Source organism: Toxorhynchites rutilus, chromosome 3 (genome assembly GCF_029784135.1).
Source record: "Toxorhynchites rutilus septentrionalis strain SRP chromosome 3, ASM2978413v1, whole genome shotgun sequence".
NCBI classification, from domain to species: Eukaryota; Metazoa; Arthropoda; class Insecta; order Diptera; family Culicidae; genus Toxorhynchites; species Toxorhynchites rutilus.
The window spans coordinates 156,305,856-156,331,046 of NC_073746.1; the positions used below are offsets into that span (position 1 = coordinate 156,305,856).

The 25,191-nt window shown below is 39.5% G+C and overlaps 1 protein-coding gene across 8 annotated transcripts in view; it reads right to left on the reverse strand.

The window, feature by feature from the left end:
- LOC129774749 (anoctamin-8) overlaps positions 1–25,191 on the reverse strand; it is a 106,874-nt gene that overhangs the window by 49,878 nt on the left and 31,805 nt on the right. For all 8 annotated transcript variants that reach the window (XM_055778684.1, XM_055778683.1, XM_055778685.1 and 5 more), the window contains exons 2-5: positions 9,616–9,726; positions 9,376–9,517; positions 9,036–9,207; positions 4,317–4,398 (exon numbers count right to left, since the gene is read on the reverse strand). In XM_055778684.1, coding sequence (XP_055634659.1) covers positions 4,317–4,398; positions 9,036–9,207; positions 9,376–9,517; positions 9,616–9,726 — 507 coding nt within the window. The remainder of the gene's footprint in view (positions 1–4,316; positions 4,399–9,035; positions 9,208–9,375; positions 9,518–9,615; positions 9,727–25,191) is intronic.

Sequence of the window (25,191 nt, forward strand, 5' to 3'; positions counted from 1 at the left end):
TCCATTAATTTATAAGTTTCACGACTATATCCTGTACTCATCTTTCAAATGAAATGAAATCTTCTGTAGCGTACTTTTTAATGTAGAGCCAGTTTGATATAACAGAGTCCGAAACAAACAAAAAGTTGTATAACTCTGTCATTGTTGAAATTCGAACATACGCGTAGAAGGATTTTTTTTCGTCAATTATTATGCTCTATCCCCTTCTGAATGAATCCGGATTTTCAAAAATATATGCATAAAAAACGACTAAAAAAAATTTTTTTTGACTAGATTATATACAGTGAAAATAAATCCAAAACTGTATATAACCGAGTCCGCCCTGTATATCAACAATGAACGGTTGTCGTCGTACTGTTCCTTCCCAGGCGGTTCCGTGAGAATTGGAGTCTCCCAGGATCAATCGTGGCTCAGGAAAGAGTGAGCACAGGTCAACAAGTTGGCTGCGGCTAACCACAGCTCTCGGAGGCCAATACAAGCTGACAATACAGAGCCCTTTGCCTCTGATGTTTGCATGACATGCAACAGCTTCGATTCTTCCAATAGGTGAAGGTCAATTCGAAAAAATGAGTGGCATTTCTTGATTCCAATGGCACCCCTCCGTATATGTCATAACGGTCCAAGCGTATAATATTGAAATCGCGGAAAGAGAGATCCTTTCGTGAAGAAATTCACGTTCCGGACAAAGCAAAAACATCGCAATGAATATTATGAATCAAACATTTGAACGTATTCTTTTTAGAGATAAGATTACGACAGTTCCACTGGAAAACAGTGATATCTCCGACCTCTCTACTGTCTCTGCCCATACATGCGTTTTATAACTATAGAACCACTCCATTTATCTGAGTTTCCAGATATATGTAAGAAGTCGATTGAATTGAAGTACAGGTCGGACTCGATTATATGCAGTTTGGAAAAAGCTATATTTTTTTTATTTCAGATATGACTGTTTTCAAGAAGAAATGTAACCTTTCAATGTTAAGGTGAAGTTTAAGTGGCTATTATATGTACAGTGGGCTAAACATCGTGATTTTTGAAGATTTTGCTTGAATTTTCACCAGTAGTTTTTATATCGATGCAGCTAAATTAAGAAAGATAGAAGTTGGGTGCCAAAGAACAAATTGTAGAGCGATTAAAGAGCTTTCGTTTAATTGATAGAAACATTCTAGTTTCATATAAATTTCTAGGATAAAATTAATAATAACACGTTAAAAATTATTAATTTTTAAGTTTTTCACTTCCAAAATGTTATTAAAATCCACTAATTCAGTTGTTCCTGTATATCCTGTACTAAATTTTCTCATCTTTCAAATGAGAGTATCAGAATCGTCTTCTAGAACGTACTTTTTAATGTAGAGCCGGTTTGAGGCAACAGAATACGAAACAAAAAAAAGTTCTATAACTCTGTTATTGCTGAAATTCGAACATATGCGTAGGAGAATTTTTTTTCATCAAATATGATCCTCTATCACCTTCTGAGAGAATCTGGATAAATTTATTTTTTTTCATGTGAGAAAGGTATTTTCTGACTTTAAGGGGACGAATCAAAAATCAAATTTCTCTTTTTTTTTGAAAAAAAAACGAAAAATACATGCAAAAAAAAACAATTAAAAAATTTTTTTTCACTCGATTATATACAGGATTCGATTATATACATTGGATAAAAACCAAAAACTGTATATAATCGAGTCCGCGCTGTATATAGTGTAGGATATAATGACTGTGTCACATTTACCCGAAACCCACTCACCCGAAAGACATTCACCCGAATTCCACTCACCCGAATTCAACAAAAGCCCGAATGCGACAGCTACATCTAACATGTAACAATGTAACATCTACCCTATCTGACACTTGCCCGAACACGACATTTACCCGAAAGCAACAATTACCCGAATTTAACATTTACTCGAATGCGACGCAAATTTTATTATTTGACAGTATATGTATATTTATTTTTGATCATTGTAATATGAAGATTATATTTGTCTCGTACGTTCATTCCCATTCAAACAGTATTTTTCGTGGGTAGTGCAACTTGAGAAATAGTGGATTTGAATAAAATCCTTTTTAAAAAAATGGAAAGTGAAAGAATGCAGTTTTATAACGTATTATGTAGTTTATTCATTCAAATGGATAACGCAGCCCGTTTACTTGAAAGAAATCTGACTGTTTTCGTACACACGTATTATGGGACTGAAGTGCAATTTTGAATTTATTTTTTCGCAAATAAAATTTAGTCTGAGATGCATAATCAACCGGACAAACGTAATGCACCGTAATGCTAATGCTCGGCCGGACCTGACCAAAGGATAGTCTCATATATTTCAAACAAACCGGGCGATTGGTGGAACAGAGGTTTCGCTTGCGAGAGGTCGCCGCTTCCGACGGTGGATCGGCGTCCGACTCGGATTGCTTCACCTCGATGGCTTGGTGCCACCTCGGTTGCTTATCCTCGTTGAATGGGGACTTCGCCCCCTCTTATATTGTTCTCAGAATAAATTTCATCACGAAATAATAAATTCATGATAAAAACTGTGTATATAACCAATAACCAATGCTCTTTTATGAATGATCTCTGGACCTTAAAGAGCAATACGGAAAGGAAAGACGTCATGTCAATTGTGCCTACATTAATTTCTAAAAATGACACAGCGAAGTATTCAACATCTTTTTCGAATTTCCTCATTAGAATTTCTCATTTTACTTCGTATCAGAAGACTCGACAGAATTCATTGTCTGATTTTCGGATTTTTTCTTTCTTCATTCGGGTAAACATTCCATTCGGGTAAATGTTGCGTTCGGGTAAATGTCTCGTTTAGGTAATTGATAAATTCGAATAAACATTGCATTCGGGTAAATGTCCATTCGGGTATTTGTCGTATTCAGATAAATGCTCAATCAGGTATATGTTGCATTCGGGTATGTGTTACATTCGGGTGAATGTCATTCGAGTATGTGTTACATTCGAGTAAATGTGCTTCGGGTAAACGTGTTTCGGGTGAATGGGACACAACCGATATAATAAATATCTTCATTTATAAAGGTGCGTCCACATTATGCCGAATAATGCCGATCGGCCTGTACCAGGCGGCATATTCGGTTGGTTATGTAGTGTGGACGCCCCATCGGGTTCACGAAGCCGAAGCGCCATCGGATGCACGAAGCCGTCACGAACACACGAAGCACAATGTCGTCAACGCTAATTTGCTTCGTTTTGTTTTGGTTCGACTTTCTCGAACCGGACCCACTTGTTTCGGGTTGGGTTCGATTTGATTCGAGTCGGTTTTCGGCACATCGGCAAGCCCGGGCGGTACGTCCACATTTAGTCGGTTTTACCGAGCGGCCAAGGCCGATTGGCGTAATGTGGACGCGTCTTAAGACTTCCCATTTGGACATTACTGTTGTGATCAGGCGCGAAACATTGAAAAAAGTAAAATTCCAGTGTTGCATAATTATAGAACCAGATGGAAAAACTCTCTCTCATTTGCAAAATTAACGTCAATTTCACATGAATTACAATAAGTTTCTAATTCGTAGGTCATCTTTAGTTCTCAATTAGTTCAAATAACCCATTCGGGGTTGATTTGTGGAAGAAGCAAAACACACAAATCGATACACGTTCAAAGGAAGAGTTATCCCCCCACATGCTAATTTGATTCCTTTCCCTGAGTTTAGTTTCAGTTCGTCACCAACACGACCAAATTCAGACCGGTAGTAGATTTTCTTGTTTTCTTTTGACACGAGTGCATTTCCTTGTGGGTAAGCAAGAATGCGAATCATAAGAAGCAATAGGCGACAAACCACCTCAACTTAATCAGAGCCCGGACCGAGCTTGATTGGTAGTGAAAGGACGCTCACAGGAGTAATTTACAATTTTGAAAATTGAAATACAGTTTGTGCTCATATATGATTAGCTTCCTGTCAACGAAAGCTGATTCCATTCATTCATTCAGTATACCTACTTCACGCGAACGGTATTTCAAATAAAAAGTTTTCTGTCAATGTGGATTACTACTCAAAACTCATCTGTTCGATTTGATACTGCAAAACTGTCCCATCAGCACTAGAGTATTATTTTAACCCCAAGTTATATGATCTTTTGCCATCCATGTGTATGTATGTATGTGTGCACTTTGAAAAATGTTCTCCAAAGTATAGGGAACATATCCACCCACCCCAACCTTCATCAAACATCCAGGCAGATGATTTCGTCGTTCGTGGCATAGAATGCGGAAGGTGGTAATGACTTCAGGTTCACAAACAACGCTCAATGATGAAGTGTACATTTCCCCTGGCACTTGTGTACTTACCTATGCTTTGACCTTCCTCGACTTGGGATCTTCCTTGCAACGCTTTGAGATCTGACACTCCTGCCCGTAGTCCTTGCAGCACCTTATGCAAAATAAGCAAAACGTACAGACAAATATGAAACCCGTATAAACAAGAGTAAATGAAAATGTGGGATCAAAATTCTGTTTTACTTTCTCATTATCTCCTTTACTCTGTGTCACGAGCGTGTTGAAGTGGATACAAAAAAATAAAATCTTTTCAGTTTGCGAGGAGTTATTTTTCAGCAATTTATAGTCGAATTACTGTCAGCATCATTTCTGTGTCAGATGAAACGTGTTAAATTTTGTCAACAGTATGTATGGCTTTTCCTCTTTCGTGGTCCTTTTTGAATGGTAACCTGAATCTGCTTCCCAACCGTGTGAAACATATAGGGTAAGTTGGGGTGATTTGGACCACCCCTTTATCTCGAAAAGTACGGCTCAACTTGGATTTTTTATAATGTTATCTCCTTCTATTGTTGAACCGTATGTACCTAACATAAAAAAACTTTGATAAAATTTAACAGGTGAAGGGAAACGGAAGCATGAACACAGAAGGCACTTTGATTGTCAGAAAATATGAGTTTTTCGATCGTGGTTTTAAGTTTTTTTTCTACTGGTTAAACAAACTTTTCGTGTATTGTGCAGTAAAGTTCTGTTCGCCTACAGAAGAGGAACAATTTGATGCAGCGAAATTGTAAGTTTGATAACAATAAATGGAATCAATTACATTTTAATTTTTGTATGTTGTGTGGGGTGAATTGGTCCTACAGATTTGAGGCTTTACTTTGGTCTAATTGATTCCATATGCCACTGAATTACAAAAAAAAGGATGAGCAGACAACGTTGGGAGAAGGAGGAGCTTGAAAGAGCAACCCAGGCGATCAAGGATGGATTTTCTTTGACCAAGCATCGAAAGTGTTTGAAAATGCTCGAACAACAGTGAAAGATCCATGCAGAATTCGGAATGGTCTCAATGCAATTTTTCTGGTCTTGCTTCTGGCCAAGACACTTGGTATCGATCCCAGAACACTGTTACTGATTGTAATATTATCTTGAATTACTTTACATAAACATAAGTATGGTTTTTTCGAAGAAACATACACTAGAACAAATCTCCCACAGACGGTCCAAATCACTCCGGATCGAATTTGAGTGTCCAAAAATCTCTTTTACATTATGATATATTTGGTAATTTGGAGCTTCATATAATGACCAAACATTATTGATTGAGAGAAAACAGGTGTAGCTCAGCGTACAATGTGACATTCTTTATTTAGACCGTATTGGTTTGGAAATACCAGGCGATTTGCTTAGGGTAAACTGGCCAGATGGCCCGCGTTACGCGGGACAGTCCCGCATTTCAACAAAATGTCCCGCGTAAGATTACGTCCCGCGAAACGTCCCGCATTTGGCAAAAGAAACGAAAATGTCCCGCGATATAAATGTATTTCAATATTACAATTTGATCATGTTGATTTTATGAAATGGATGAACCACAAAAAAAACTTTTTTTTGACAAACTGTTCAAAAGATCTTCCAATGCATCAAATGATTAATACGTTGAGCTGGTTTCATCGCACCGACAGTGGACTTTTTGTTTAGAGAGTGTCAAATGGAAACGACAGCAACAAATTTAGAAAATGATTTTCATAAAAGTCCCCTATTGATCCGCAGGGACCAACGTGAGTCAGACGAAAAGTTCATCTTTGGTCCCCTAGCTCGGTCAGAGCTTAACGTGTTAAATAAGCCGGAATAACTAGTGTATACGGCACAGGAAAAGACAGCGTTGTTTGATGAAGTATCGTAAATGAAACGCTTGGCGGCCTCATGGAAGTTGGCTGGAACTTCAACTATGGCCGATGAGAAGAAGTATGTCAGTGTGTTCTTTTACCTTTTCGTGGCTTTGGTGGTCGGCTGTCTCTCCATTTTGGCCATTCGCCCAAAAGTTTTCTATCGGTCGCAGCTGGGGGATGTTGGGAAGGTTGGCGGTTTATCTCCAGCCGACCCATCCTCCAGTGATCTTTTAGCATAATGGGCTGATCCCAGGTTCGACCACATCACCTTCGCAACTTCCGGCAAGCACTTCGTACTGTATATATCTCAGTTTACCATATGACTGGAAAGAAGAGCGGCTTCGACATTCCCTTCTCGTTTGTCAGAGAATGACCTTCTTGGAGAACTTGATGTGGGTGATATATTCGTCGCCATCACTTATCTGGGAAACGTAACGTATCCGGTCCCTTGCATTCGTTGAATTCTAGCATCAAGTACGTTTTGTCTTCCATTATGAGTACGAAAAGAAGTTTTCACTTCTTTAACCGGAAAGATGTTTTTCACCGGTACCTCAAGCTACTCCTTCTGGATGATTGCCTGCTGCTCAGATACGGTCGGTCTCGTCTGACGCTTCCGCATAAAAATGTCCATTTTGGCCAGATTCTCCTTCATCATTCGACCGGTTGCATCGATTTCCCGGCTTAAGGAGCGGCAGAGAGAGGATATTGTAAAGGGTGTGTCACATCAAATTGCATCACGGAAAAAACGCTGTAGAAATTCGCCCAGTAGACCGATCCTTTTGAAAATTTTAGACAGTAAAATAAAAACTATTAAACAACTTTTGGCATTTTCTTTTTATTCATACTTCGAGCCCAAGCCCGTATGCTCGCACCTTCCTCTTTACCCCGTCCATAAGGTTCTGTACAACGTCAGGTTGTAGTTTTTTTTGAACAGAAATCCATTTTCTCTTGAAGTCCGCCTCCGATTTGACAACTTTTGGGTTTTTCCGGAGGGCCTGCTTCATAATCGCCCAATATTTCTCTATTGGGCGAAGCTCCGGCGCGTTGGGCGGGTTCATTTCCTTTGGCACGAAGGTGACCCCGTTGGCTTCGTACCACTCCAACACGTCCTTTGAATAGTGGCACGAAGCGAGATCCGGCCAGAAGATGGTCGGGTCCTCGTGCTGCTTCAATAGTGGTAGTAAGCGCTTCTGTAGGCACTCCTTAAGGTAAACCTGCCCGTTTACCGTGCCGGTCATCACGAAGGGGGCGCTCCGCTTTCCGCAAGAGCAGATCGCTTGCCACACCATGTACTTTTTGGCAAACTTGGATAGTTTCTGCTTGCGAATCTCCTCCGGAACGCTGAATTTGTCCTCTGCGGAGAAGAACAACAGGCCCGGTAACTGACGAAAGTCCGCTTTGACGTAGGTTTCGTCGCCCATTGCCAGGCAATGCAGCTTCGTCAGCATTTCGGTGTACAGCTTCCGGGCTCGCGTCTTCCCCACCATGTTTTGCCTTTCGTCGCGGTTAGGAGCCTTCTGATCTGATCCGGACGAATGAACTTGACAAATTCAGCTTATTGGCGACATCCCGGACCGAACTTCTTGGATCACGTCTAAACTGCTTAACTACGTGCTTGTGATCTTTTTCACTGACGGAGCATCCATTTTTGCCGTTCTTCACCTTCCGGTCGATGGTTAGGTTCTCGAAGTATCGTTTTAGTACTCTGCTGACCGTGGATTGGACGATTCCCAGCATCTTACCGATGTCCCGATGTGACAACTCCGGATTCTCGAAATGAGTGCGCAGGATTAACTCACGACGCTCTTTTTCGTTCGACGACATTTTTCCAAATTTACGAAAAATTAACAGTGAAGCATGGCCAACGTGATCTATACATTCTTATCTGATTATAAGCGAAAGCTGAAGATATAATTCCTAAAAATTAAATTTCTACAGCGTTTTTTCCGTGATGCAATTTGATGTGACACACCCTTTAAATACCAGATTGGCTATATCTGGCGGACACAAAGTGCCTCATAATGTCCAACTCCTTCGCTGTGGGGTGGAGCTGGCAGTATGAAAAACTCATCAAGTTGCTTGACAGTGCTGCTGCTGCGAATCAACAGCCTTGAATTATTTTTGTTGTATGCTTAATAAACCTAACGTTTAAGGAAAATTTGTTCCATTAAATTATCTTTTGTAATTTTCGCCATCCGAAATTAGTCCATTTTTTTATGCATACGTTAACACTAAAATCGATGAAAAATGGATTGGAATTTTCGAGCATTCAATTTTTTGAAGAAAATTGTAGAATTTGAATCGTGCTTGCCAGACCTAAATGCCCTGACCGAGTGAGAGACTTTAAGGCGTAAACAAAATCTAAACCACCGAAAAATCACAACTGAGTGATTACAGGTCAGGTTTAATTGCTAGGACATATGCTAGGAGTTTCACGAATGAATGAAACTCTCTAAACTATGGTTTATGTTCACATAACGTATATACATAACGTTTTGTTTTTTGTGTCCTGCGTTAGACCTCTGACCATCTGGTCACTTTAGCTTAGAGGGTCCAATTTCCCCCCATTTCCCCTACGGGAAGAATTTTTCTGGTTTTGGTCAATTATAGAGAGCAGCCGCCGTGATAGACATATACTTCATACGTGTATTTTCATTATAAAAAAAAAACCAAACAACATCTAGGGTAAACAGAAAAGGCAAAATCATCCCAAACGAGTATTGCTCTGTTTCAACGAAAGTCTGTTTGGGAATTTATACCAACGTACGACAAAGTTAAACAAAGGTTAATGAAGAACTGACCGCAAACCGGAATCCACACAGAACAGGCTTATACAAGCAGTTTTTTTTAAGCCTAGTAAATAAACTCTTCATACAAACGGTCCATTTTCCGCTTTTCCACTTACCTGCAACACCAGCCATTGTCGCTCTTGAGACGTGAATAGTGTGTTTGCACCCTCACTGTCCTTTGTTTGGGCGAAACAGTGACTTTCCCGCTTCGTAAATTCCTTCAGAGCCCCACCAAGATCGGTGCGAAGTCTTTTCGGTAGCCGGGCTTCCTCTGCTGCTTTGAACAGCCTAGCATGTTGATAGAGTAGAGAAAAAATTCAAAAGAATAGCTCAGACGAGTACTGACCCGAACCCAATTCCAAAATTGTAGGAGATGTATGGTATACTCCTATTTAGCAACGTCATCAACAACACAATTGATTCCTTTCGATAAAGGGAAGTAAAAGGGAAACTTACACATTCATCGGAGCTGTGACATAAAATGCGGTTCGTTTTGTACTGTCATGTGCTCTCACCAGTGTTGATAAACCTAACCCGTCTGGTGGGGTTGCCTTAATTTTATTTAATAACCATCGGAGCGCATCGTCCGGTGCATCTTCTGTCATCGTTTCGAATGCGTTGAAAATAATTGATTAGCATGAAAAATGGAAACAATACACGTGTGACTGCATGGCAAAGCACACATCCAACACTCACCTGGAAATTCAATCACCACATCACACTGGGTAGGAATTTTGTTCAGCCATAATCGCCGTGGCGTCATCAAATGTCCTGCACATGGCACCCGCCGTCGAATCAGTCTGGAAGCTATAGGTCGACGTGGATGGAAGGGAAGAGAGAAGTTCAGCATTAATTATTAAAATTTTCATTATACCTAACGCACAAGTATGGAAATTTACAAACGAATATGGAAACAGGCATTGTTCTCCTAGTGGAAAACGTTTCCCGAATGTTTTGAGTAAACCCTGTTGGACGATCTCATAAACTTTTATTAGCACTTTGATGACCTCAATTAATTGTATAAGCCATGAAGATGAGTGTTTTTTAACCCTTTAAACAGCCCGTGGGGAAACAACAACGAATGCTGAAGTGTGTATGAAATTACCTGAACAGAAGTGTTTTGCGATACTTCCAAAGTTTGTTTTATTAAAAGGCAAAACTTCATTGATGGCATAAGCGCCGCAGTGCGAATGTAGGAGTGTTTTAGGACTTATTGATGGTTGGTAACCTTCCGATCGATCATTAAATTTTCATGAATTCATGAATTGTTTCTGGATTGAAGGTTAGGTCAAAGTACAAAACAATGCAAACCAGAAGGAATTTCCCGATAGTGAGAGCAGTGTTCTTCGGTTGAAAACTGAAGGTAAAAATTCATTCCACTGCGATTGCTATTGCCAACACAATCAATTCCGGATTATCTGTTGTGTTGCATAGTATAATTTGTGGATTATATCTTAGAGATATAAAAAAGCTCGATAAGTTATTCAAATTGATAGCTCTTGGTGTAGTCCAACGTTTCTCCTATTATGTCTCCGACATTAGCCACCCGCCTTTTTATCTGAATAATTTCGATATAAAGAAATATTAAGCAACTTAGTGGTCGTCAGCAGACATATTTCCCAACGCTGTCTTGAATAACCGAAACAAAACGTTGTGTTCTTGAAGTATTTTTTGGAATTATCGAATGAACTGACGTTTTAAAACATAGTGAATCGCATCACGTAATAGCTAAACAAATTTATTTGACGAATTTCTGTTCATTATTCACTGGCGGTAACAGTGATTGTGAATTTGTCCTTCAGTCTGTATATTTGGTTGTAGTTTCAAAATTGTTGAATAAATCCAAGTATTACTCTAAATGTTGGATTGCATCCACTATTTTCAACAATATTCGCACCGTCAATTGAAAGCAACCGTTGTATTTGTGTATATTCGTCAGGAATGTCACCGTAAAACAAACAGTGCAATGGCTCTGGTGATTTATTCAATGTTAGTAATTTGGCTTTTCATAATTAGCAGTACTTTCACCATTCATTTAAATTTGAATGAAACAACCGTAAAACAGTTCAGTCGCTCTGAAGCTCTCACGTTAACGTGCCGAGCAACTGATGTTTGCACTGAAGATACCACGCGCGGGATAAAAGCGAGAACGAATGTTTTCATGCATATGGCTGAAGAACTTGTACTCATAACGTTAAAAAGCCGTGAGAATCCGAAGAGAGTCTAGCAATACTCTCTTGTTTTCTGAACATAAGTCGTAAGCTGTATACAGTAAAACCTGTTTTTGTGCGATTTTTTTTTGTACGATTTTCTGTTCTTGTGCGGTTTTTTTGTACGTTTTTTTTTGTGGGATTTTTTTGCGGTGCATAATGGGATTTTTTTGTGGTGTATAAAAACAAGCATATTTGACGTTAGAAGTTATCGTCCATTTAGTTTTTTTCGATGGATTATATGCATTTCAGTGCGAAAAAAGCATATTTGCGTCTCAATTATCCACTTCTGAAATCATTCCCCTCCTCTCATCAAACGCTCTAAGTTTTTCTAAGTTTTTGCATGACATGATTTCTAATAGCAACATGTTTCGACATGCAACTAAAAGCACAAAACAGCCACGCGCAACCGAAGAGGCAAACTGTCCCATCGCAAAGCAGGGAAACAAAAGGAAATTGAACGGTGTATGGCGTGGATTTGAGTTATTTTCTTGGGGAAAACTTTTTTTATGTGGTCCCTATCTACCGCACAAAAAAAGTTTTTTTCAAAATTTGTACCGAACACGATTTTTTAAAGCTGCTGGTGAAGTTTTGCACATTTTTTTTATGCGGTCCCAATCCACCGTACAAAAAAGGTTTGCCTGTATTGGGTTCAGTAGCATAAGAGATTCACGGGCCGGTTTTCCATTGTATCATTCAGATTCAGAGCTTATTACTGAATCTGAGTGTGGGCATTTCTTTGTCCATTTAAGCGCATTCAATTTGAGCCAGCTAGAACTATTATGTTAGAATTATATGCGAGCCGTGTGTCGCGCTTCTTTAAATTGATCGTTCGCTAAATGTGCCTATTTTCAATGGACTGTTATCCATTATAAACACACTAGGATCACTACTGAAATATTTCTGGTACTAATCTGTGCCGGAATTTTGTATCATACATATTGCCAGTTGTAAACCGACTGAATAAACTTTTTTTCAAAATGAAAATCCCGAATTATATTTACTGCACTTAAACTTCTCTAGGATTTTCAAAACAGTGCAGAATAATTCCATGAATTCAGAATATTTGACAAATTGTTTATTGTTGTTTATTGTTGTTTATATTGTTGTTATTGTTGTTTATCAATTGTATTGTATATTATTATTGAAATTAAGTTTGAGGCACACCATTACTTGAATGAGGATGATGTGTATGTAGGAGAAGCCGCAATGTTCTTGACGAAGGAAAACGTTTCAGCGTGTAAAATTACCCAAAAGAAAAAAATGATTTGAAAGTCAATATAATAAGATTTATATAATCGAACCAAATAACATCAACATTTGAAAAAAAATTCAATTCCTCAGCGGATGTACTTTCCTCATTTGGTAAGTAAATATTCAGTTCAAAACACGGACCATGAATACAGATAAATCCTGAATATAGGAAGCTTTGTAATTTATTGTAGTGCTGCAGGTTTTTGGGAAAAATGTAAACGATCAAAAGATCCGGCGACACACTGATTTTCCCTCTTCTAGGAGAGTTTATACCATGCTAATCAATTCCATCGGTTGAACGACTTTTCTTTCAATTTAATATTAATAAAACGAAGATTAAAAGAATATACAAGGAACGGAAACAATGATAAGAATGTTAGTCACTAAGAATTATGTAGAGCTAGGTAAAAAAGATACAGGTTCCGTTATATTTTGCAGCCAATAACATCTAAATACATCAAATCGGTGTAAGAAACATTTAGAAATAAAAAATATTGGTTAATCTATATAAAGTTGCTTGAAAAATTCGTGCCGCCTCAGATGAATGCCAAATCGAAACGTTGATCAAGAATAATCTTCGGGACACAACAAATGAATAGGCACATTCTCTACAGATACCCAAAACAACCGTTCATGTGGATCTGGTGAAGCTTGGTTACGTAAATCGTCACGATGTGTGGGTTACACATAACTTGGACACAAAAAACCTTTAATAGAGTGCATCTCGGTCTGTGACTCGCTTCAAAAACGCATCGAAATCCGGACCTATGAAGAGGAATTGAAGGCAAATTATGCGCACGTATAAGGAGAAAAGCGTTTCCTTAGCGACAACTTCGCAGAAGCCACACTTCCAGGATTGCTGAAGCCACTAATTGAAAGCCTTAAACACAATAAAAAGAGCAACTTGATTTCGGGATTCAAGAAATCACAACACTTTCATGTTGTGCTCAAAAGAAAACAATATACAATATACATACTCTCACCTCTTAGAAGGGGTGACAATGGGTTAACTTTCATTTAATCGCAGTTCAGTGAAAAATAATACTTTTCAAAAAATTTCTGAACACTAGTAAACACACTATTAGAGAACATTAGGGTGGCAGCGAAAATGGTCATGCCAAATTTCAAAAACCGACCATGTACATTTTGTTTATTGGCCCAAAAAAATACCTATTAGTTTCAGTTCAATCGTATATGATTTAGAGGTGCCTCAAAGCGCTCAAAGTTTTGTTTTTTTTAATCCTCGAAAATCTTCCAAGGGAGTAAGGAAATTTGAAAAATCGAAAAAAAATGCATGCTTTATGAAACGTCGAGATTTGATGTCACCAAAATTTTTGGCCAAAAATCGACCTTTTGAGACTTAGCCTGAGAGGCAATGAAGGTATAGAAAATAAAATATTATCTAATTTAAAGAACCGACCAAGTACATTTTGTTTATTGGCCCTAAAAATGACCTTTGCAAAATTTCAGCTTAATCGGGCATGATTTAGGGGTGCCTCAGTCCTAAAAGGACGATTTTCGGCCAAATTTTTTTTTTCGAGATGACACCAAATCTCGACGTTTTATACATTTTTAAGTCATTTCGAATCGGAATTTAGTTTTTCGATTTTCCAAATTTCCTTGGAAGATTTTCGAGGATGAAAAAATCAAAACTTTGAGCGCCCCTAAATCATGTCCGATTGTGCTGAAAGTTTGCACAGATCATTTTTTGGGCCAATGAACAAAATGTACATGGTCGGTTTTTGAAATTCGATGATGAAGTTTTTTCCATACATCCATTGCAATCCTAGAGAACATATTTACACAATCAGAAGTGCGTTCCACTCTAATTTACGACAGTTATTCAACAACAAAATCGAAAACTTGCTTTTTTGACCCAATCTCACCCCCAACAACGGTACGTTTTGTCGCCTTTTTATGGGTTATTTATTCTCTTTCAGTTCAGGATTTGGAAATTTTGAGTAAGTTACACTGGTTGAGTAAGTTTCAATCAGTTTTGCTCTAACCGTACTATCTGTTCGTACTATAGATTAATGCATGAGTATTTGTCCGTACTATAGATTCAAGCATGGCTAAGTTGATAATAATTTTAAGTTTTACCTTTTATATAATCTTCTTCTTTAGAGGAACTAGCATTCCTAGAGGTACTCAGTTGAGATTTCTATGCCAAATAACAAACCTTGAATGTATTATGAGTGGCAAGCTCTAGAATACTCGTGACCAAATCACAGTGCAAGCCGGAGAAAATTCCATTCGATGAAAAATCCCCCGGCTAGAACGGAAACCGAACCCGAACTCCATCATAGGTGAGACGCTAATCACTCGGCCACGGGAGCACTTTACTCAATGTTTCTATAAGTCCAATGATTAAGGTTACGTTAAACGATAAATACAATTTTAATCACGGATGTGAATTCGTTTTGAGCTAGCTTGGAGAGGTACAAAAGGAGGACACATGAAATACTAGTAACTGTTTTGTTATGCTTTTGTTTCAAATACGACATGCATTCTTTTATTTGCCAGGCCAAAATGAGCAATTAATATTCATTTAACTATTTTGAAGAACAAACCAAACTTTAACGAAACTTTTTTCTTTTTTTCTCACTTGGTAGGATAACATGCAATTATAATCCTGGAAAAATAAAATCTCGATAACTGCTTTGATTTATTCTCCGTTTTGATTACATTTTTAGAACTAACAGAGTGTATTTTTATCTATTGCTAGTACTCTACATACCAAACCGCGCGTGCGAAGTTTAACGAAAAAAACGTTCGGCGAACGAAAAATTTTGCGAAATGGACCGGTGAATTGGCCGCCGTGAACTTGCAATTTAACACCGTTGAGCGTTCTATGTGGGACTATGTGAAGTATCTGGTCTACCCCGGTAAGCCGCAGACTTTTCTCGACTTGGAAGACATTTATCGCTGATACACGATCATTGTTTCCGAAAATGATCGGAATACTGGATCTCCCGATCGAAGTTCCAAGGAGTCAGCCGGCTACGAAAATCAGGTATGCCAGAAACCATATTCGAAATCGAACAAATTGGGCACATTGGAACAGGTTCCGGAGCCATAGATTCCAGAACATAAAACTACACAAAACCCGTTTTGCGGTATATCAAACTTTATAATTTTCAAAACTAGCTTATTTGTGATAAATCCAAGTTCCGGAGCAGGTTCCCGAGGGATCACTTTATTTATTTATTTATTTTTTATTAAATCGTTTATTTTTACAGGCTCAGTTACATAAGTTTAAAGGAGCCAAACTCCTGACTGTATTGTTACAAGTATATATAAACATTTTTCCTTAATTCTAATGTTAATGGTGTAGAAAACCGATTACTCGCGGTCTACTCGAGTTTAGAAGGGTGACATATTTTCTTCAAGAAAAGGAAGGGATAAAAGGATATGTTGACAATGTTCACTCTCACATTCACACTCACATTCATTACACTCAATTCTTAAGCCTATCTTATATCTAAAATGTTTTTACATTTCACCTTATTCTATTGTTAATAAGAAGGGTTTTGATTTCTCGCGAAGAAAAAGGAAAAGGAGAATATAAGGATATAAGGATAATCAGACACGAAGATCGATAACTTTTAGGAAGACATATATTTGGGACATGTAATCAAGGTCTAAACCAGCCAACACATCTCTCACCGGCACATTGGTCTGCCTTCCTCTAGCCCGAAGAGAGTTTTCAAAGTTCGATCTGGCAACAAGATACTCCTCGCACGACCAAACAACGTGTTCGACGTCGTGGTAACCTTGGCCGCAGGCACAGATATTGCTGTCGGCAAGATCAAAACGAAAGAGTAGCGCGTTTAACGAACAGTGATTGGACATGAGTCGGGAGAAGGTGCGAATAAAGTCCCGACTCAAGTCCACACTTTTGAACCATGGTTTGAGGCTAACCTTAGGGATAATTGAGTGGAGCCACCGGCCCAATTCATCTTCGTTCCATTTGCGTTGTCAGTTAACGATGGTATTTTTACGAACTAAAGAATAAAATTCATTGAAAGCGATTTGACGCTGATAAATTTCGCCTTCAATTGCACCTACCTTTGCTAATGAGTCAGCCCTCTCATTACCCGGAATTGAGCAATGTGAAGGGACCCAGACAAAGGTAATGACATAACAGCGTCTGGTTAAAGCACTCAAAATTTCTCGTATTCTCTCAAGGAAGTACGGCGAATGCTTTTCCGGCCTCACTGAACGGATAGCTTCGACAGAGCTCAGACTATCCGTTACAATGTAATAGTGTTCAACAGGTCGTGAGGCGACGCTGTCCAGCGCCCAGTGTATTGCTGCCAATTCAGCAATATACACTGAGCAAGGATACTGAAGACTGTGTGAGGTGCTAAAAAAATTGTGGAACACTCCGAATCCTGTGGACTCATTCATAGAGGACCCATCAGTAAAGTACATATTATCACAATTGACACGCCCATACTTTGCTTCGAAAATCGTAGGAACGATCCCCGATCGATGATAATCTGGAATTCCATGGATATCCTGCTTCATGGACAGATCAAAATGTACAGAGGAATTGATGTAGTCAGGAAAACAAACACGGTTGGGAATATACGAAGAATGATCAACCTGCATGGAGACGAATTCATGATATGAGCTCATGAATCCAGAATGAAAATTTAGCTCGATCAGCTGCTCAAAATTTCTGATCACCAATGGGTTCATAACCTTACACCGGATGAGGAACCGAAGAGATAATAAATTGAAGCGATCTTTTAGTGGGAGTAGGCCTGCCAAAACCTCCAGACTCATGGTATGTGTTGAGGGCATACATCCCAACGCGATACGGAGACAAAGATACTGAATTCGCTCGAGTTTAATGAGGTGTGTTTTGGCAGCTGATTGAAAACAGAAACTGCCATACTCCATCACTGAGAGAATAGTTGTTCGATACAACATTATAAGATCTTCTGGGTGGGCTCCCCACCAGGTGCCGGTAATTGTACGGAGAAAGTTTATTCTTTGTTGGCATTTTTTACTCAGATACCTAATATGGGCCCCCCAAGTACATTTGGAGTCGAACCAGACACCAAGATACTTGAATGACATAGCATGAGTGATCGGTTTACCCAAAAGTTGAAGCTTTGGTTTTGCTGGTCTATGCTTCCTAGAAAAAACCACCATCTCTGTTTTCTGGAGACATTGAACACTGGGGAAACAACACGTGTACCTAAACCTCCTGCTAACCCAAGTGCTCTTGACCTCTCGCTTTGCTCGAATTCACTATCGTTAGATTGCAAGTGGAATGTAATCCAGGATCCCAACGGTAGTGATCACTTGCCAATCGAAATTTCCATCACCATTGGGTCGAATTCTTCTGAATCTATAAACATGGCATGGCAACGGTCATATTGAAGCTGTTACAAAGGTCATATATCAACGATGAACGATTGTCGTCGTACTGTTCCCCCCAGGCAGTTCCGTGAGAGTTGAAGTCTCCCAAGATCAATCGTGGCTCAGGAAGGAGTGAGCACATGTCAACAAGTTGCTTGCGGCTAACCGCAGATCTCGGAGGCCAATACAAGCTGACTATACAAAGGTCTTTACCTCTGATGTTTGCATGACAGGCAACAGCTTCGATCCCTCCAATAGGTGAAAGGTCAATTCTAAAAAAAGAGTGACACTTATTGATCCCCAATAGTACCCCTCCGTATCTGTCATCGCGGTCCAAGCGCATTATATTAAAATCGTGGAAAGAGAGATCATTTTGAGAAGAGAGCCAGGTTTCGGACAGTGCAAAAACATCACAATTGACTTTATGAATTAGAAATTTGAATGTATCCAATTTAGGGATAAGACTACGACAATTCCACTGTAAAACAGTGATATCTCCGACCTCTCTATTTAAATTAGACATCAAGAGAGATAATCATTGCAAGGAGGGGCCATGTTTGCATCAATTGTTGCAAAATTGTCTTCAATACTGGAAGCATTGAGATGACAATGGTTCTGATGGAGTCGGAAACATTAAAACACTTGAAGATTTGATCCAAAAGGTCAGACAACTTTATAAATCCCGATTGGGAAGTTGAGCTGGACGGAAATATAGGGACAGTTGGGGTTTTTGATGTCCCCTCGAGTGCTGGGTCGTTCGAAGATGAACTATTCCCACGGAAACCAGGGGGAACCTGATTTTGCTTGTCCGCTGCACTCAATTTTTTAGGCAAGCTAACAGGGGGTATCACCGGAGGGACTTGTCCTTGAACTTTGGGAGTGGTCACATTTTTGCGCCGGGGATTCCCTTTGGAAATAACCGTTGTGCCCCCGCTAGCTGTGTCCGCTTCTATTTCGTCAACTGGCAACGTAGCGAAAACATTATGTGTGTTGATTGGTTGTTGCTCTTGAGCCAGTGGAGAAGCGCCCTTCAAAATTTCCGCAAAAGTGCGCTTCGAGCGTTCCTTAAAAGAGCGCTTCTGTTTATCCCAGCGACTCTTGTAAGTTTCACAAGCTGAGAGCTCATATGGGGATCCCCCGCAATATGGACATTTATGCTCAGTCGCACTGCAGGATTTCCCCTCATGTTGCTCTCCGCAAGTGGCACAGCGCTCCTTGTTGGCGCAATAATCTGCTGTATGACCAACTGACTTGCATTTGTTGCAAGTCATGGGCTTTGGCACGAAGAGTCGCACTGGAAGCCTTATTTATCCACCATAACGTAGTCAGAGAGGGCGGAACCAGCAAAAGTTACTCGAAACGAGTCGGACGGCGTGAATTTTTTTTCTTCCCCATTCTGGGAAACTTTTCCTAGTTGCTGGCAGTCCAAAATTTTAATTTGCTTCAAAGGGAGCTGTTTAAATCTGCCATCTCCCTCTTTTATTATTTCGCTCGTCAGACCCGTTTCTGTAATCACCCCCGCAATTTCTACGTTATGGCAGGGCACATATACGCGATATTCTATTACAAAACGATTGTCGACAACAATATCGTTAGCGTGCTTCCGATTAGCCACGACAACACGCAGTTTGTTCGGTCTAGCCTTTCTAATTTCGATCACGGAAGAATAATATCTTGCCAGATCTTTAGAAATTTGAATGACATTTAGAGATTTTCCTTTTGGTTTGGGCCGGAAGAAAACAACCCATGGGCCAGATCCAGGTGAATCTTCTGGATAGACCTTGACACGAGGAGAGGAAACAACTGAGGGGGACGAGGTCGATTGTTGAGCGGGATCAGGAACAGTAGGGCTGGGAGGCAAGTTCGGGAGTTGATCGGAAGCGGGAGCAGGAGATTGAGGGGGTGAAGAGGAAAGGTTTGCAAATTTTCTTGAGGGGGGCTTGTTTAGGTGACTTAACTCTCCCTCTAAAGAGACATCCGAGGGGGGAACGCGTTTAAGCGACTTTCCAGCTCCCGTAGATATGGAGGGGTAGACAGTGGATTCAATCTCCATGTCAACGGTTCCTTCTTCATCTGCCATTTAAAGTGGCAGATGTACACTTTTTAGTTAATTTTTCAATTTTTTGTTTGTTTTTTCTTTCCAAACCTAATAAACTTAACCTAATAAAATTATTGATACTTATAATGCACACCACACCAATGCGGATAATCTCCAACGCGTATCAATCCTTCGGTGCAGCTGAACCGGTGTATCGCACCACAGCACGATAATGGTGTCGATGACGAGAGGCGATAAATTCACCAGCACACAGCACACAGCGCCCGCGCTGCAGGCCTTCTTCCTCCTGCTTGTTGTGTCCGCTTCAATTCAATCCAGTTATAATCTAGGGAATCCCGTTATTGCGCACAATCACTTGACCAGTCACGAGAATAACGGTATCACTTCAACGATACACGATCACGAAATATATGCGTCCGGCGGCTTCGAACTTAGGAAGACCGGATCACTTTATGACCAGAACCAAATCCCGTCATGCAAAATGTAAAACTTCATAGTTCGTTAAAACTAGCTCATTGGTGACCATTTCAACCACATTTGGATAACTAAGAATGGTCACCGGATGACTTGCAGATCAAACTTTAGATCGAGATATGAGAAACGAACAACTACACCTATAGATGGATTGAATCAGGTTTTGTATCCTTAAAACTTTGAATCATCATTTGAATGATCGAAGGTAACGGAATCAGAGAATTTCTGTACATTCTCGTGTATACACTGCGTTTCACAACTCTAGAACCACTCGTTTTTTTCTGAGTTTCCAGAGATATGTCAGAAGTCGGTTGAATTGAAGTATATAGTGTAGAGTACAATAACTATCTTCGTTTATAAGACTGGCCATTTCAACTTTATTGTTGTGTTCAAGCGCGAAACATTTGAAAATCCGAAATTCCAGTGTTTCATAACTATAGAACCAGATGGAAAAACTCTCACTCCTTTACAAAATTAACGCCAATTTAACATGAATTATGATAAGTTTCTAATTCGTAGATCATCTTTAGTTCTCAATCAGTTCAAATAACCCATTCGGAGTGGTTACGACCAAGCTGCGTCATGTTGTAGTGTATCTCGTTCTACGCAGAGGATACTGCTCGTTTAAGCTTTTCAAGTCACTCATACTGCTGATAAGCTACATCTACTATTCGTTCGCTCACTCCTCATAAGCAGGTATGGGCAAAATCGCATCGAAATTCGTTCAACAACACTCATCCACATATAAAACTCATCATTCTATTCTCCGTTTATGCCTCACTTTATTTGAGACAGAAAACATTCACCTATCATCTTCGCAAAGTTCCTTCTCGAGTTTAACGGAAAAATACTGTCTCGATTCCGCTCATCTATTCTCAGAGAATTTTTCATTCCCTCATTTGGCTTTCGGAATGACGTTAGATAGTGATAGAATCAAATTGGAAACTTTTTCTTGAGCCAGCGAGTGTCTCCGTAAAATCATTCGTTTTTCACTCAAATAGCAATCATTCAGCCTCGCCCGCGGCAGTAAAATATAGGTAGAAAGTTGAAATAGAGTTATTTCCTGTACACTATTGCAATGACTTTTTTTTTTGTTTCTAGTATGAAACGATCTAAGCCAACGCAAAAGACCATATTAACGCAAGTTATTGGTGAGCGGGATGGTGGATTCATGTGCACTTGAATGCTGACAAGGAAAAGAGCACAAGGGAAAATAAAATCATACATACAAGCAGATTCAGTCTATTTTCACTCGTTATTTTGTTTCGTGCGATCCTTCCAAAGGAGTATTCATTCATTGAATGTTGTTTTCCACTCTTTGTTTTGTTACTTTCTCTCTCAGTCCCGATCGAAGATGGTCGAGGAGTGAAAAATGATTAATCGTGCAATCTCACGATTGCTTGCTGCATTCTTTTCGCCATGATTATTCCAAGCAGATACGAGAGTGATTTATAACTAGGTGTGGAGAAATGAGCGAATGAACTTCTCCATACTTGCTCATAAGTTCCTGACAGGATTTTGATTTGGTAAACAAGCTGACCAGTCCATAATCTGGAGCTCCTATTCATTAAACCATGCCATGACCTTCCAGATATAATGAATTGATGCCAAATTACCCAATTATCACATTGTTTTTGATGCGAAAACAGCCGAAAATAATTCTAAGTACTTCGTTGTACTTTTGACTGTTCATTTGTGTTGATGGTAAGCTATCTAAACCTGGCCTTTTTGGGAAAATTCTCCCTAAACTATGAAAATCCCATATCCAAAGTTTCGGAACCAAAAACTAATGCGGAAGCTAATCCCATGGGTTTCACTATTTCAGGAGAACATCTCTGACTGAGAAAATTCAGCTTGAATAGAATTTCTTCATACTGGAATGATTTACCGAACGTGTCGTTTAATTGTTCAACTCGTAACATTGCCGGCGGCAGTTTGATGATTTGGTTCAAATAGATTACCATCCACACGAATGAACAGTCAGAAGTGCAACGAAGTACGAAGTACGAAGAATCATTTACGGCTGTTTTGCATAAAAACAATGTGATAATTGGGTAATTTGGCAACAATTCATAAAATCTGGAAGGTCATGACATGGTTTAATGAAAAGGGGCTTCAGATTCTGGACTGGTCAGCTTGTTTACCAAATCAAAATCCTGTCAGGAGCTTATGAGGAGTGATCGGACGAATAGTAGATGTAGCTTACCAGCAGTATGAGTGATTTGAAGAGCTTAAACGAGATATCCACTACAACATGGCGCAGCTTAGTCGTAACACCCCGAATAGGTTATTTGAACTGATTGAGAACTAAAGATGACCTACGAATTAAAAACTTATCGTAATTCATGTTAAATTGGCGTTAATTTTGTAAAGGAGTGAGAGTTTTTCCATCTGGTTCTAAAGTTATGAAACACTGGAATTATAGTTTTTTTAATGTTTCGCGCCTGAACACAATAATAAGTTGAAATGGCCAGTCTTATGAATGAAGATAGTTATAATACTCTACACTATATACAGGGTTTTCCATTTCGGGCTTCCGAAAGTATACAGCCCTGCGCTGACAACCGTTTAACATAGCTGTCAACCAAAGCGTCATATCGTTAGTTGAATGTCTGCCATTTTACAATATGGATCGTTTTAGCATCGCACAACGTGTTAATTTTGTTAAATTATACTATAAAAATGATGAAAAACCGGCAAATGTTTTTCGAGCATTACGGACGGATTTTGGTCGTCATGGACGGTCTACAGAGCACACAATCGCTAATGTAGTGCGTAAATTCGAACAAACTGGATCCGTAGCGGATATTGTGAAACCTGTGCATCATCGTAATGTGCGTTCGGCCGAAAATATTGCTGCTGTTGCTGCCAGTGTGGAGGATGACCCGAATGTTCCGATTCCACGGCGTGCTCAGCAATTGGGCTTGTCAAACACATCATTGTGGCGAATTTTGCATTTGAAATTGCACCTACATCCATATAAAGTCCAACTGGTACAAAAATTAGAGCGTGGTGACCATGGAATGCGTCGGGCATACGTCGATTGGGTGAACAAACAACAGCAGCAAAATGCTGAATTTTCGCATCAAATTTTCTTCAGCGATGAGGCACATTTCGAGCTCGGTGGCTATGTGAACACCCAAAATTTCCGTATATGGGGCTCAGAAAATCCACACGTCATTGTTGAGAGGCCATTGCATCCGCCAAAAGTCACTGTTTGGTGCGCATTATCTGGTGGAGTCATCGGGCCGTATTTCTTTGAAAATGAGGACAGCGAGACGGTAACTGTGAATGGTGAGCGCTATGGCCGCATGTTAACTGATTTTTTTTTGCCACAAATTGAAGCTATGGATACGGATGACATGTGGTTTCAGCAGAACGGCGCCACGTGCCACACAACACGACCGAACATGGCCATATTGCGAACGAAATTTGAGGGACACATAATTTCGCGTTTTGGTGATGCCAATTGGCCGTCCAGATCATGCGATTTGAACCCGCTAGACTTTTTTTTGTGGGGTTATGCGAAAGACCGTGTCTATGCCAACTCTCCGCAAACTCTTGAACATTTGAATTTCGTGTAGTTATGACCGAGATACCACGCAATATGTGCCGAAAAGTCATCGAAAATTACCTGTTCCGGATCAAGGTGTGCGAGGAAGCCCTAGGTGGACATTTGAATGATGTTGTATTTCACACATAATAGCATAAACCAAACTTTAATTTGAAATAAAAGTTTCATCGAAATTCGAATTATAAGTGTGTTTTATTTCAATTTACTTTCGAAATTTAAAGTTGGAAACCCCTGTACTTCAATTCAACCGACTTCTTACATATCTCTGGAAACTCAAAAAAAATGAGTGGTTCTATAGTTGTGAAACGCAGTGTATTACACTAATTTAAAAAAAATAGACTGACAAATTTCACCCCAAAGCTATCTTTTAAAATTTTTCACAATTTTTTTTATCCAAACTAACGAACTAGTTTTAAATATAATTGGTGTAAATTAAACAGAAAAAAATGGAAAATATTCACGTTTTCTGAAAATTGTGATCAATTTGCCCCGGTTTACGGTACTTAATTGAGATTTCTATGGTGAGCTCTAGAATACGCGGAACCACAGTGCAAGTGTGAGAGAAATTTTCTTCGACGAAAAATCCCCCAGAACGGGAATCGAACCTGAACCTTCAGCATGATACGTGCGATTTGGTCACTCGGCCACAGGAGCATAGCTCACAATCCTTCAGATACTATTATTATAATAACTATTACTGTATTATAACACTGTTGTGTCGCTATACCATCCTACAAGTCAAACAGACACAATAAGCTAAACTTGTTTGATCAATCGTAGTAACAAAAAAGTTTTGTATAGAGTGCTTCATAAAGCCTTCATTCAACGTCTGTCACAGCAAAATCGTTAGGGATTCATCATTCATCGTACTCCCGCTCCCACCGCCACAGAGGTGGTGAAGCAGAGTCCAAATTATTGATTAAATGTTTCAAGGTACGTCACATCACATTCCGCCTGAAGGAGAAAGCCGTATTAGATTATTCTCAAGCAAAACTTCTCGACACAACCGAAAGCAGCACAACTTCATAAAACAACGCTATGTTCCATTGAACATGTTTCCTTGCTAAAACCCTATCAAAATACCACCCCAACTGGTGTGATTTCAATGTTATAATAATAAATTCATCATCGAATAACTTTTTAATTGAAACACGTTATTCAGCTTATGGATCGTTGAGATTTCGACATTTTTTCGTTTCCGTAAGGCATCAGGGTTGGACACAATATACAATTCCGCAATCCTCGTATTAACAATCAGCTGCATACAATGGAAACTTGTATTTTGATCGTCATCCAAAGTCATTCCTAATTAAACTAACAAATAAGTT